Here is a 15,735-nt window from a genome sequence, read left to right on the forward strand (position 1 = left end):
CGTCCTATTTATAACACCTTGTCCCAGGGGTTACAGTGTTATTTACGATGTTTTAGTACCAAGATCGCTGGCACACGCACTTAGACTTGCACTAAACTGGAAGGGATGACCTCTAATTTGCCATGTGTGCGAGACATATGTCCGTATGGGACATGAGGGAAGTGATATAATCATTTCCATAAATATCTGCCTTTGCTTTCTCGTTTTTGTTTTTTTCCCCCAAAAAAATCTTTTGTTTTGTTTTGCTGCGGGCTTTACTGTCCCATCTCTGACCATCCAAACACAAAACATCTGCTAAATCCCATTAATGGTGGGAGGATGTTTCATTTACAAAGTGGTCGGGCTAGCTTTATTCTTGACGAAGGCAGATGGGACGAGAAGGTGGGAGAGAGAGCGAGAGGGAAAACGGCAAAGAGAAATGGAAAGAGCAAGAAGGAAGGCGGTGATTTCCCTACTTGGCAACACGGAAGGCCACAACAAACCTCGTCCACTTTTTAATTAACAACACTAGGCTCAAAAAAAAGCTTTGAAAATCAGGAAAATCTCAAATTAAAACCATGTGGAAGGCATAAAGCTTACAAGATGGAGGACGTGGAGGATTCAGATAGCTTTAGGACGCATAAACTTCAGAGCAAATGAGCCCAACGCACAAATGAAAGACTATCCATCATAAGACGAGGCTTTGTCTTCATGTCGGGGGACGGACGGGACATAAATGTGTTTCTGTCTGTACTTCCACACGTGATGGACTTCAGTCCGATCATCAACCCTCTGCTGCCTGTCTCAAAACTGGAACAATTTAATCTGTTGCATTCAGAAGAAAAATGTGGAGGACTTTCCGTCGCGGAGTGTTTTGTCTTATGACAGTTACATAATAGATAGATGAATAGGTGTGTGTTCTCCTCTTAACCAGAGCAAAATAAGAGACTAGCCAGCGTGATAATTGAAGGAGGGAGGGTCCTACTAAAATTCTCACCACCACATTAATATACGAGCAGTTTTATTTCTGCTGGGAAGAAACAGCATTAGTCACAAGCTACAAAGCCAAAGTCAACAACCTCTAATACAGCCAAGAGGGTGCAGTCTATCAACTGAAACTCCAACTGACAATGTAAAAGGCATATATTCCAGTTTGTTAGAAGCTTCTCAGTTTCTGATTAAAAGCTTTGGTGTTATTTAGTCTAAATCTTTTCCGGGCAAAAGCCTGACGGACACACTTTTTTTTTTTAATTTTAAAAACAAGGCAACAGTTTAGTCTGATTTGATTGTCTTGGAGGTAAAAAAAAATGAACATGGACACAAGCAGAAGTTGTACCAGTACCTCAATGAATGGACGTTGGTCTGCAGACTACAGCAGACCGTTTGACCATGATTTTACTTTGTTGTTTCTCGTCTGTTAACCAGTTTGTGTTTCTTCCCCAGACTTTTTATGAAATGTAAATGTACTTACTTATAATCCAAATCAAAAGCAACAAAGACCAAACATGAAAATAAAGTCTAAGTGGTGAGAGACTAGACTTGTACGATTATGACTTAATATGTCAAGTTATCTGGTGAGGTTGAAGAATAAACTTGTGAAATATTCTGTAGTCGAATCAGTGAAGCTTACTCACCAAAAAATAACCTTACTATAAACTTCCTGTTGGTTTCCTGACAAACACTTCTGTAGGCGCTAAAATTAAAGTGATTAGGCTTTCAAAGATGAGGCCAGGAAAAGTTGGTGTGATCACCAGTTGCCTTTCAAAAATCAGCAGCTCTCCTCAGTAAACTTACAGATTTTCAAAGTACCTGACAGGTTGTTCAGCATCTTGAGGCCTCTATGTCTTCACGGCGTCACAGACAGATATTCTCATACCAATGAACGTGTAATAGGTTATCTACAGGGTTCTACGTAGCGATAAAAGATAGCCTCATGGCCGAACCACCAACATCCCAACATGTTTTGTGTGTGAACATGGTCAAAAGTAACAGAACACAAAAGAGCAGGGAGGAAGCGACAGCCATGAGGCCCTTAATTTGGCACACTGTACAGGTTTGTCAAAATGCTCTGAATCCCTGAAACTCATCCACACCTACTTCTAAAGAAGACAAACCACAGGAGGACAGAGAGTCTGGGGGACGGAGAGAGGGTGAAGGCTGCGAAGCAAAACAGAGAAAACCAGGGGAAAGGTGCTCACGGTTCATTTGATGTACAGCGGGCTGAAACCAAGGGTTGTGTTTTCCTACGCGCTCCACAGGCCGACCACCTGGGCGCACTTAGATATTAATAGATATGAAGAAAGGTGTGTGTGTGTGTGTGTGTGTGTGTGTGTGTGTGTGTGTGTGTGTGTGTGTGTGTGTGTGTGTGTGTGTGTGTGTGTGTGTGTGTGTGTGTGTGTGTGTGTGTGTGTGTGTGTGTGTGTGTGTGTGTGTGGCTAACCTAGCTGAGAAGCTGCTGTTAGTTTGATATTACTGTGCTGGAACGCCGGCTCTTTTAACAGGGCAAAAGTCGCCAGGCTTTAAAGTCGTGCCGACACACAAGGGGCAGGAACCGTAGCGGTCGAGTTCACAAAGCGTGACTGTTCTCCAGGCAGAGCTTCAGGCCTGTTCTTTCATCACCTTACTGGGAAAACACACTACTTTGGTCTGCTTTTATGGAACATTTACATATTTGCACACTTCCTGTTGGAATTCTATTAAAGAGGAGAGAGGTTTTTATGTTGTCATCCAGTGACTACAGCACTGGATGAACAGGTTGTCTAATGAGACAAAAAGTTCAGGAAGCTTCTGTTCTTGCAAGAGTTCATCCGCCAATCACACAACCCCAATTTACTGCCACTAATCCAAATTCCCTGCGAGTCCTAATTCTTCTAGTGTGTTTGCTGTCTGCGGTTTCTCAACATGGGACAAACATCTTCTCACAGCAGCTCAGAGAGAACTTTAACACTTCTTTTGATGTCATGTTTCCAAAAGCCCCAAAACGAATCGCTGCCGTCCACAATCTCCTGACAACGTGATCACAACTTAATCCCTTTTCTGAGTAAACAGAGGCTGGAGGTAAGCTTCTTTCATTTACACGGTCGCTCTGAAATTTACGTTCACTTCTGTTAACTAATGAGATCCCTTTAAACAGTCACAGCTGCAGTTCGTAGGTACAACTCCACAGTGCTGCGATTGTCCGTTGACTTAAGAGAAAAAGATGCAAGGGTGACAAAATAAGACGGATTGAGATCATCAGTTTCTTTTCAGGCTGCATAAGTGCAGTTAATTTGTGTTTAAGCTCTTTCATAACATTTAAAATCAAGATTTCTTAATTATGACAAAGGCAAGCCGAACATGCTGTGGCTCCGGGAAAGACGAACTAACGGCCCATCTGTCTAATTGGCTCTGACCATAAGTCCCGAACAGTCATGTAAACTGTAACACGGACATGTGTCGCTGGAGGGTCACACAGTGTTGACAGCCGGGAAAATTAATGTCAGTGTCAATACAGTCCACTGACTTTGACTTAATTTATTGGTCCCAAAAAGTCCCTCAATTTAGCAGCAATTAAGCAGGACACAAACACACTGCAATGGCATTTAAAGTGTGAATCAGACATATTTGATACAATTAAAACTGTATTTTGCTATATTGACATGTATTACTGTACTCACATGGTTATCCATTTTATTGTATGGGAGCCCACAGGAGGTGTTGCAGTTATTAACAAATACATTAAGCAATTACACAATTTCCAAATGTGTATAAAGTGTCATGGATGCTGAAAAAGGGGACTCAGTGTGGCCCATTTGTTGTGTGTCCGTGTCTGTGCATCAGCTCATCTTATATTCAGGTCCAAAGTGAGGTGACCTGGCCAGAAGTCCCAACGTTTTACTGACATCCCACTTTGATGGAAGAAATCTCTGAATAAAATGGGAAGAGTCTCCTGAAGATTACAGAGGATGGACCGACTCCATGTTGGACATTTAGAACTGGACTCCAGACAAAAATGTTGACTTTTCAACACAAGATCTATTGTGATCAAGAGAGCATATAGAAATGTTTACTGAGGAAGAAAACTGAAGGACATGTCTGTGTTGTCGCCTCCTTCATTCTTGTAAACAGGTTTTAACTGGGTGTATATGGTGAGGACGTCCCCATGTTTGAGCCCGAGTATCCTTTTTGATTCTCCTCACTGGGCTTTCCTCTACTTCTTACAGCTGGTCGGGCTCCAAGAATACCACCGTTGTGAGTCATTTGTTTATTGTGGAGCGTAACAAACGCTGCAAGCTCTGTGGGCCAAGGGTGGCTTTTACACTATTGTATGTTAAACTGTATAAGAATTTAAAAAAAGAAATGAAATCATATACAGAGATTTTTAGGTCGTTTCCCTCAGAATTGCTCAACATTTTGTTTGTGCTGCCAGTAGAAAAAAAAGAAAAAAAATCCCTAAATTCATGGGAAAAAGAAAGTTCTCAGCTCAACTCACCTCGTCCTCACCGAGCCACCCACCTACACACATACCGTAAACACGGTACAAACGACCTGCGTGCTACCGCACTGTGGGCTGCAAATGACAACACACTGCTGGGGTGTCTGCTGGGTTGGTGAGTGTCCGGCGCGGGTCTTTTCTGAGTCACGGTCAACGTCTGATCCAGACCATGGAACCACTTCTCACTCTTTTTGTTTTCCCACATGAATATTTTATTATACGTAGATGTTTGCCTGACGCCTCACCCTCCCTGTTACACTAAACTATATATGTATATATTACTCAAGAATTTTGGTATTTCTTTACCTTGTGTGTTCAGATGTATGTGTGCATCTGCAGTCCACACAGTATTTGTATAGTTGAGATTAAATCATTTTATAATGCATCGTTTTTGCATAGCAATGCGATTACACAACCACAGAGGCGAACACTCTGCTTTCCAGGGCTCGTCATCACTTCTGGTAAGTGCTGGTGTATTTGCAGACACTCAGGAGAGTCTACAGATGAATGTAGTTTAGTGACCTAACAAATTTTTTCAAAGCAACATTTCCCCAGACTTGGGTGAAGTATATACATAAACAGTATTTACTGCATAAAAGACTTTCTTGCTGGAGCTGCCTAATCACATCCTACCAACCCAGTCCCAAAACTAAATCCCAAATGTGGACAAGAATCAATTTGTTTGAACATGTGGTCAGGTTCAAACAAATCATTTTCTTAAAATATGAAAGCAAAGAATTGCTGTTTTTCTTGTTTATCAAATACATTTCTGATTTATTTCACAAAACGCTGTGCACTGCACTGCACACCATTTCAACTGCAGACGGCCTTAACTTGGGTTGGATGTGTCAGGTCACCGATACTAACATATAACCTGAACATCAAGTTGTTTTGCTAAATCATATATTTTCCTCATGCCCTGGAACCAAAGGTTCTTTAGATGGCTCCTGGTCCACGGCCTGGAAGTTAGAACCAGTGCTTTAGGTGGCTTGTAGCCTTTTACCATAACTATGATGCAAAGTAGGCAGTAAATCAAAGGTCTTTCTGCTTGTGCTAAATAGCCCACTGCAAATTACAGAAACATGACACTTTTAGAAAAGATATGTCGTTGAGAGCTTGTGATGAATGTTCATCCAAGACAGCAGAAACATCTGCATTTTGGGATGAACTATTCCCCTAAAGGGCTTTATGTCCACAGGTGGACCCACATCCCAAAGTGTGGTCAATATATGCTTTTATGTAAACTCTAAGTTTTTCTATCTCCGCCTGTACAGCCAGTGAGAATACAATTACATTCTTCATGGACATTCAATCAGCTGAGGCACCAGCTTTTCAGCTTCTTTAACAAACAAAGACCAACACTAAAAACTTTGGTGGCATTATTATCACTGGTAAATACACTCTCCAACATTACAGTTGGACGAACAAAACATCTTTTTACAAGTGAAGTCCTGAAGAAGGCAACAGAGAGAACCCTGCAGAGCAGATGCTGTAAATCACATCAGAGCTGGCTGAGTGCTAATTACTATCATGGTGTGAAGACACAACTCAATCTATGCTAAATGTGTGCCTATAAATGTGTGGCCGAGTCAAGCTGCTTGTGTGTGGGAATTCCCCTCGTGTTCAACATGTGCGTGTGGGTCCTGGGTTTTTCGGCAACTGCCTGGTTTCTTTCACACATCAGTAAGATGGAGAGACAGAGTTATTACACCACGGAGAGCTGCCTTCGCGGCACAGCTGCCTCAATGGTCAGGCACAACGGGCCAGGCTATTCATTAGGGCTGTTGCTAAACCAGGGATATGGTTTATGGGACAGTTCCGTGTGGGGAGAGATTCCGTCTTGATTCATCTGCCATTTCTCCAGCCTTTGATGGGCTACTCGAAACCTCCGTATTCAGACGGCTGCACAAAACTTAGGTTGTGATTCAGTGGTAGCCTACTGTGTTTTATGAGACTGAAATAAGGTAATGAAAGAGATTCTTCATCGTACAAGAGAGGACGTATACCTGCATCCAGTTCAAATAGAAGACTTGGCTGATTCATGCTCAGCGTACCGGCACCAACAGAGCTGACTAACTCAGTTTTACTACTGACAGAGATTTGCTCTGTGCAGGTGCAACATTCATACTTGATAAAAACTCTTGTACACAATATTCATTGTCACAAGAAGCTGTCTAAATGCACCAAACTGAGTAACATACCAGTACATTTTTTTAGCTATTTGCTTGGCTACTTCATACTTATAGTGGGAAATCATGTACTTTTCAATTTGCTACAATTATGTGAAAGCTACAGGTTGATTTGCAGAGGCCTTATCACACTTACATTTACTTAAGTGTTGGTCCCGGGACGGAGGTTGCTTTTACAACTTTCTTAAAGATGTTACTTGGTTGCAAGGTAACTGTGAACAATAGGATCTTAAAATAAATTATAAAACTAACTGGTAACTGGCTAAAAGAGAGGTTGGAAAGTGTAAGTAGAGCTTCCTCATCAGCTGCAATTGGCTTCAAAAACCTCCACCCATAGCAGGAAAGCAACCTGGATGTAGCGCAGCTAAAACCCAGGGAGACAGCCCATAATGTTCAGCTGCTGCTGTAAGCTTACAGTAACAACTTAAAGTAGACCAAAAAGATATGTATCCCCATTTTTAGTGTCGCAAGAATTATTTTCATTTTTGAATAATCTGGCAAATATCTTCTGAATGGATCCGTTAATCACTGGACCTTTAAAATGAGAAAATAGTGACTAATGGAGATTGCCCGCAAAACACAACCCCACAGCTTATTATGACCCACAGCTAGGTTTTAAAGTAATGTGACTTCTTGTGATCATATAAATAACAACAGTCTGGTGTCCCAGATAAGTGATACAGTTGAAATGAGACCTACTGAATGCAAGTTTTTCATTCTTAGGAGGAGTTAGACACAACAGCGGAGTCATTAGGAAACACTAAGAAATGAACTATCTGGTTGCATGGGTTGGAGGATACTCCTAAATACTCCTAATATTCATAAAGATGGTAAAATGATTAAATGTAGCAAAGATATTTCAAGAAATATCCTTTTTTTTTTTTTTTTTTTCATTTGAGAAGCTAGAACTGAAAGGAAAAACTTATTTGGTGTTTTTGCTTTAGTAAAGACTTAAATCAGTCATTAATCATAAAAATGTGTTGATTTCTGTTATAATTAACTTATAAACAGAAATGATTTAACATATAATTAGCTCAGTATGTATATACAACCCCATTTCCCCAAAAGTTGGACCCCTGTGTAAAATGTAAATAAAAACAGAATATGATGATTTGCAAATTATGTAAGATGGACTGTGACAAAGTGGGAAACTGTTATGTCGTCTGACGAATCAAAATTTGAGATTGTTTTTAGAAATCATGGACGCTGCATCCTCCAGGCTAAAGAGGAGAGGGACCATCCAGCTTTTTCTCAGCGCAGAGTTGAAAAGCCAGCATCCGTGACGGTTAGCCTGCACTTAACTGAGCTCGGGCCTAAAGACAGCAGCAGCACTTCTGGATCATGTTTCTATCTGGTTTCTTCTTTGCATGGTCACGTTTTAACCTGCATTTTTGGATGCAGCGATAAACTGTGTTTACAGACAATAGTTTTCATAGACAAAGATAGACAAAAGTGTTTCTGAGCCCCAACGGTAATTTCCACAACAGGGTTTTTAATGCAGTGCCCCCTGATGGGCCGAAGATCACGACCTTCCAATATTGGTTTTCAGCCTTGACCATAACATGCATACAGAGATTTCTCCAGACTCTCTGAATCTTTTTATATTATGTACCACAAATGATGAAATCCTCAAGTTCTTTACAATTGTATGTTGAAGAACCATATTCTTAATTCATATATATATATATGTGTATATATATATATATATGCTTCTAACAAATAGGTTTAATTGTAGTGTTGTTACAGTGTCACTACTTAAACTAAGTATCTGAATACTTCTTCCAGCTGCCTGTAAAGCACTTGATCCTTATCACAGAGTAGGCCCTTGTAGAAAAAGAGAATAAAAAGCCGAGGGTGGAGCCCTGCGTGGTTGTTGAATCAATCACTCCATCTAGTGCCAGTCCCAGACATAAGAAATGCTCAAGCTGTTGGACAATATCTCTGCCATCAAAACATGAGCGTATTTTGACCTTGGCATCGTACCTAATAATCAAGTCAAGGATCGTTAAGGACGAGTGAAAAGGACGAGACGTGAAAGAAAACAAGCACACACACATTGCAGCTGTTAAAGAGAGCGCTTTGCCACTGCACTTCATCTGCGTCCCTCTAATTACACCACTAGGAATAGATCCACAGATCCACCGAAGCGCCGCAAAGCGCCAGCCGCCACACCGAGATCTGGCGGCCACCGGTCCGCCCTCTGTAGAGCCTCCAACACACACAAGCCACTGGGGTTACTTACATAACTCTTCCCAGCCAAAACCTCTGGGCTTTCCAGCCTCTGTTTGAGTCATATCATTGTTTCCTGCTCAGTCTATCTTTCTTGTTTCTGCCATGTTGAGCTTGACCACTGTGAAGGGAGTCTCAGTAAGGCAAGGAAGGCAGTTCAGTAAAAGCCACTTCCCCTAACGCCTTGGAAAGAGTTCACTTGGAGGCAGACCAATGAATCACTCTGGATTTGGACTCTGGTCAAATCAAGAGGCCTCTAATTATGGGACACTCCACAGCAGGCAACTTAGAAATGAAAACGCATAAAAGAATACAGGATGATGAAAGCAGTCGTGCAATCACAACAGTGGAGAAGAGGAGTTTCTACGCTTGTGTTAAGATGTAGCCGAATCACATGACATGCCCTGACTGCAGTAAAAAAAAAAAAAAAGGGAGGAAATCTGACAATCAGTTTTTCAGCTGCACTTCTGGGCCTGTTTTAACTTTTACAGTTACTAGCTGTTTAGATTTGACTCAGAGTAAATGAATTGGAAAGATTGAAAGTGTGTTTGGAAATTCCAATTTGTCGAAAGAATCACAGTTGAACTCCTGACTCAGCATCTACCAGCACACTAAAACTATGAACTCCCACGTGTACAGCAGTGAGCTATCCTGAGTGCGCAATTCTGTACAAAAAAGAAATACAAATGAAAAAGGGACACCGTAAACTGTTAAGATTTGAAAGCCACTGAGATGATCAAATAAGGGAACGACCAGCAGATTACACACACAAACACTCAATCACTAATACAAGGACTAGTACCTAAAACCATTTCTAAATTGGAATCCAAATTTAGATGTGGTGCTTTATGAAATATGGCTTTCTGTCTTTATCATCAGTAACAAACAGAAAAATACTTCCATCTACACTGCTGCTTAATCATGTGTTAACGTTCATGTTCGCCACAAACTCCATATTTACTTTGGACGCATGTGTTATTCAGGTTTATACAACCAGTAGCTCTGCCCCAGAGATGTGATTGGTCAACACCCTGCTCATCACTACAAATATCCCTCCACCTCATCAATGGGAACATAGAATTAGAACTGAATTTCATATAATATTCAATAGAATGTAGTTTCTACTTGTTACAGGTCTATTAAATGACCCATTTGGTGAAAGCAGGTCTCTTTTGGTCCTTTTTTGTCCTAGCGGCGGCTAGCTGGACCGGTTTGGTTTTAACACACGACACGGTGCTAAAATATTAAAAACACATGAGTTCATGGATATCTTTGTTCACCGGATATCTTTGTCCATCATATAGCTTTGTTCATCGGATATCTTTGTTCATCAGATATCTTTGTTCCAACCAGATTGAGCTAGCTGATCAGTTTAGTGTTTCTATTTTTCTGTATTTATTCAGTTGGAGACTAGAAATCCTCTCTGTTGCTAGGTGGTTGCTAAGGGTCCGACTACTTCCTGGAGTAGTAAACATGGAGTACGTTACATAAGAGTCTACTGACGCGACTGATTGTTTTCCAAGCAACTCAAAATATTATAAGTTAGTGACTGGATTCACATGACATCATATCGCCAAAGGTGGGAAGACGCTGCAATTTCATTGATCCCGTACGTCACATTTTTATCAGCTATTCTGCTCGGCCTTTGACTTTTATGCTCACACAACATGGCTGCTTACACTGAGTGGTTCATTCAAGCTGTATCCTCCACAAGGTCGCCAAAAAGAGAGACAGACATTGCTTTGTGCGGTTCAGTTATGTAAAGAGGGACATGATGAGCTGCATATGGCTGGAAGACAATATGGCCGGTCTGCCCTCCATTCAAGTTTAGTCTCATGTTACGGCCGTCTCAGTCAGTAACAGAGTTTTATCCACAACATGTAAACTGCTGCTCAAATAAAATGAAAGTAGGCTTGCATGAAATGATAATGGATCATTTGACAGACATCTTGAAGGAAATCCGACTATCATGCTGCTCAACCTGCAGAAATGATCGATTCTTGATCAATCAGAATTAAACAGATGTCAGTCAAACAGCTGACATTTTGTCCAGATGTGACATTATTGGGGACAGGTGTGTGTGTGTGTGGGGGGGGGGGGGACACCTGTTCAGCACTAAAATCAGTCAGCCAGGCTTAACGCAGGCATGTTGTTGTCAACACATCAGTGGATTATGTGTTCATTCTTTTGAGCTTTCTCTCTTTGTGAATGAATATCCAAGAAGTAAAACCTGCAAACTGAAAGCAGAAACATCTCCTCCAGCTGTCAGTGTTATCATTAGTAAGTAGTTCTTTATGAAACATCGCTTTTCGGGGGGGCCGGGGGAGTCTGTCTTTGTCTAAAATATCCGCCTGCTCCTGCTCAGACAGAGCTCCTGAGTTCAGTCAGAAGTCGGAGTAAGTGAAGTATTCTCGGGGCGTGGAGGTCAAGGGGTGAGAGTCATCTCTCAGCAGCTTCTTTATTAACACACACACACACACACACACACACACACACACACACACACACACACACACACACACACACACACACACACACACACACACACACACACACACACTGAGGAACATACACAAAATAAAAGATCGCACACAGTCTGATGAGGTCGCCTGTTCACACTTACAAAGAATCTACTGTCCTTCTCTTTTTGGATGTGAAGCTCGGCGCACCTAAAAAAAGGCCACAGTGAAATACTCACACTGATGCATGTACGCACAGCACATCAGCACAAAATCCTCTGATTCTAGTCTCTGCATGTGGAGCACATATGAAACTCCCGGAAACACAATAACAAACTGTATCAGACTCTCAGATCATTTTCTCCACATGAAGTTTCTACCATGTCTTCTTCTGCAGTTATCAGGAAAAATCTGTGTCCTATTAGCCAGATCAAAATATAGCATTTGGTTTTTTTCACACTATACTGAGGGAATATGTCAACAGGTGTAGTGACACCAGCATGACAACAGAACATTAAACATACCACGTACCACCAGATATAAACACGGTGATGAGGGTCAGCACATGTGACTGAAGTATTTGTTTTACATCGAGCAGCCTGGTTGTGTCGCCATAGGAACAGCAAGCTGCAGAGATGAGTAGCCTTGGTAACTCATTCCTGAAAATCATGGTTTACATGCAGCGGGTCGGTATTCATGTTTCCACCTTGTTCCAGACCTCAATGACTTCACAGGTTCTGTTAACTGTTGCAGTGACAGAAGATGCTGTTGGTTTTGTTTGTTTTGTATGTTTTTTAAACCATCATCATCAGGTAGGTATCTGATTTGTGCCAAAGTCATCGTTTAGCATCATATCTTCAGCCACAAGAAGAACAAGGAGTCCTGCAACAGAAGCTCCGCCCACCGCAGAGCACAGATGTCATCATCACCGAGTCCGTCTGGGGTCACGTGAAGAGACTAAATCCACACAACAATGCTGGCAACTTCTCCAAGATGCTAAAGATCAAACCAGCGTGTAAAAGTGCACCGATGGCTGTTTTAAAGGAAAAAGCTGCTCAAATTAAATATTGATTTGATTTAGTTTTTTCCTGTTTATGTCCCTCTGCATGAAGTTAAATGATAAACAAGATGTACTGTATGTGACGCGATGCCGGAACCTGCATTTGATGCTGTTGTCTTCAGGTTGGTGTAAATACTGGTGTTGGGGAGACACGTGTTCAAACGCGCGCACACACACACACACACACACACACACACACACACACACACACACACACACACACACACACACACACACACACACACACACACACACACACTAACTACGTGTGTAATGGTTCCATCACCGTGTTGGAAAAAAGTCGAATCTCTCTCCTCTTTTTTGAACATGTCTTGAGTGTTAATTTTCTTCCTCCAAAATTTTAAAACAAAAAACTGCGTGTTCGTGTGTGTGTGTGTGTGTGTGTGTGTGTGTGTGTGTGTGTGTGTGTGTGTGTGTGTGTGTGTGTCTTACCACTGGGGTTGAATTGCATGCAGGATATGGGTTTGTCATGAGCTGGGAAGTGAGCCACCACTCCCTCTCCGTCCGAGTCCTCACTCACCAAGACCTGGAGTGGCACACACACACACACACACACACACACACACACACACACACACACACACACACACACACACACACACACACACACACACACACACACACACACATAAAGAAAGTTCAAATCATTTTCTAACAATGAGAACATTAAACACGAAGCGGGACTTTCCCCTGTTCAAGCATTTCTCTTCACATGTTGGTTTTCTCTGATATCATCACTGTTTTTTGACATCAGCATGCAGTGAAACAGCTGTGTGGTGAGGAGTTCAACTCCTTTCTGAATGTGCCATTGCCCTCTTGTGGATAGAAAATAATTAGCATATTACCCAAAACAAAGACAAGCAAGAAAACAATCTCTCAAACAAATTCAGAATCATTATAATCTGAGTTATATTTCATTAAGGCTGGTGCTTTACTAAGAAGTCATACAGAGACCCGTGTGGACGGAGTATGGTCCAACAACAGAGACATGAATATGGACAAATTCACTTTGTCAATGATGTGGCTTTTCACATGTGGCTTTGACAATAGCCCCCGACAGCAGGATTTCCCGTAAACAGGCAGAAACGGGCATCAAATCTAATATTGGCTTCCGACTTCTGAAACTTGACCAAGAAAATGAAATGATACGTCCCTTTGCACAACTGGAGGCCGTACCGACGTCTGTGTATGAAGTCTGCTGTGAAGACTGGGACAAATCCAGCAAAGGCTGCGCTGAGACCAGAAGCTGGCAGAAAACCCGCTTCGGCCACAAAGAGAGATTAGAAAAAAGCCCAGACATGAGGCCACTTTGTGTGTCGGAGAGAGAGAACATATACACGGGGTTCGATTTGGCCCCAGTGTTGCATTAACGATGTCAGGACGGCCAGCTGAGCATTTTAAATAGGAGCTAGTCCAAACAAGAAACAGCCTCTAAAAACTAAAGGGCTTCGCCTCAGACTACAAGCAAGAAAATAAGTAGAAAAAAAAGAAGAAAAAAAAGTGTGTGTGTGGGGGGTGGGGGGCAGAAAGAACAGAAAGAGGCTGGTGACATGAAGCAGATCACTTTTATTACGGTGCAGGCAGACAATGTTGTTCTGTGAGGGAATCCTGCTGGAGCCCTTTGAAACAAGAGTGTCCTCCAGAGAACCGAGCACGCTCACACACTGTGTGTGTGTGTGTGTGTGTGTGTGTGTGTGTGTGTGTGTGTGTGTGTGTGTGTGTGTGTGTGTGTGTGTGTGTGTGTGTGTGTGTGTGTGTGTGTGTGTGTGTGTGTGAGTACGTGCGTGCGTGTGTGCGTGTGTCTGTGTGTTACGAGGCCGCCGCTCCAAATAAGGAATTTGAAAGTCTGGAAGAGACTGGAATATCTTAGATTCCCACCGACATAGGAAGTCACCTCTATCGTATTTCTGACTTACTCCACTTCTCTAAAATGTATACCCCATCTTACTTCACTCCCAACTGACCCCCCCTCACACCTACTATTCCTTTCCACCTCCACTTCCCCTCCTTTCCTCCTTTCCTTTCCTTTCCTTTCCTTTCCTTTCCTTTCCTTTCCTTTCCTTTCCTTTCCTTTCCTTTCCTTTCCTTTCCTTTCCTTTCCTTTCCTTTCCTTTCCTCTCCTCTCCTCTCCTCTCCTCTCCTCTCCTCTCCTCTCCTCCTCCCTGTGTTTATGGCCGGTGTACGGTTACAGTGTGTCGGCCGGTGACAGAGTGCAGACCTGCTTCTGAAGGCTTAGGTCCAGCTTATAGGACAACACTGTGGCTACAGGGTGGATACAGTCCCAGTGAGTGTGTGTGTGGTGATTGCATCACTGACAAACTGTACTATGTACACTAACACACCTCATTAAAAATGTGACAGCTCCTGCAGTGTGATTAATCATGGTTTGGAGTGGCTGAGGAGAATTAAGGGGATAAAAGCTTTTAGCATTTCTTTTGACGTTAAGGGGAGATCCTGTCGAAGGCAACTGGGATGGTTCAAACCATAACCAGGGTTAGACTCACTTACAGTACACTCCTACTGCAGCCTGGTGCACACATGTACGGTAGGTGGGTCCATGTAGAACGATGCGGTTCAGGACAAAAGGTCCAAACTCTGCTGATACTCCTCAAACCTTTGAACTGAGGAACAGATTTTCTGGGGGAACATAAATCTGGTGTAAATCCATATTTGGAAAATAATAACCAGCATCAAACACTTAATACTAACACCTATAAATGTTATCATCTATTTATATTGTATGTCTCTGTTAGCCATGCCTTTTGCGGAGCAGTTTATACTTCAGCAGAGGACTATTTAACGTTGTGTGTGGTGCAACAGCTTCCTGTAAGGCCTCCAGTCTAGTATTTGTACTGATGAGAATACTGTTGTGTAAGCTGTAACTTGCAGTTTTCATGGTGAATGAAATATATAGAAGGAAATTATAAATAGGGCTAGAAATATAATTCTCTCACCTCCAGAATCTCATTAAAAAGACCATATTTAGTGTGAGGACCTTATTTAACATGCAGTGCAGTCATTCGGCCTGGAGCTGCATGTGAGGCTGCAGCGGCCTGTTTACAGAGCGCTGCTGAAACACAGGGCTGCGGCTAAAAGCTCAGCTGTTAAAATATGCAGCGATTCAAAGTCACACCTTTCAGCGAGTGGCACAGAGCGAGCTGAGCGAGCCCGAGGGTGTCCGAGCCACAGAAGCTGGGAGATTTTTCTGTTTCCCACCGTGCCGCAGAGGCCAAAGTTCTGTTTACCTGCGGGTCGCACATGACGAGGCCGGAGAGGCGAGAAGCCAAGAGCCAATTGGCACCAATGTTTGGTGTGCATGTGTGT

At 42.4% G+C, this 15,735-nt stretch overlaps 1 protein-coding gene across 2 annotated transcripts in view; it reads right to left on the reverse strand.

Annotated features, from left to right (window-relative positions):
- LOC138631597 (BCAS3 microtubule associated cell migration factor-like) overlaps positions 1–15,735 on the reverse strand; it is a 212,482-nt gene that overhangs the window by 137,270 nt on the left and 59,477 nt on the right. For both annotated transcript variants that reach the window (XM_069716632.1, XM_069716631.1), the window contains exon 13: positions 12,844–12,937. In XM_069716632.1, coding sequence (XP_069572733.1) covers positions 12,844–12,937 — 94 coding nt within the window. The remainder of the gene's footprint in view (positions 1–12,843; positions 12,938–15,735) is intronic.

Source organism: Brachyistius frenatus, unplaced genomic scaffold, assembly GCF_029030835.1.
Source record: "Brachyistius frenatus isolate BFR_SWC_R1_liver_20210118 unplaced genomic scaffold, ASM2903083v1 Contig_160, whole genome shotgun sequence".
Lineage (NCBI taxonomy): Eukaryota > Metazoa > Chordata > Actinopteri > Embiotocidae > Brachyistius > Brachyistius frenatus.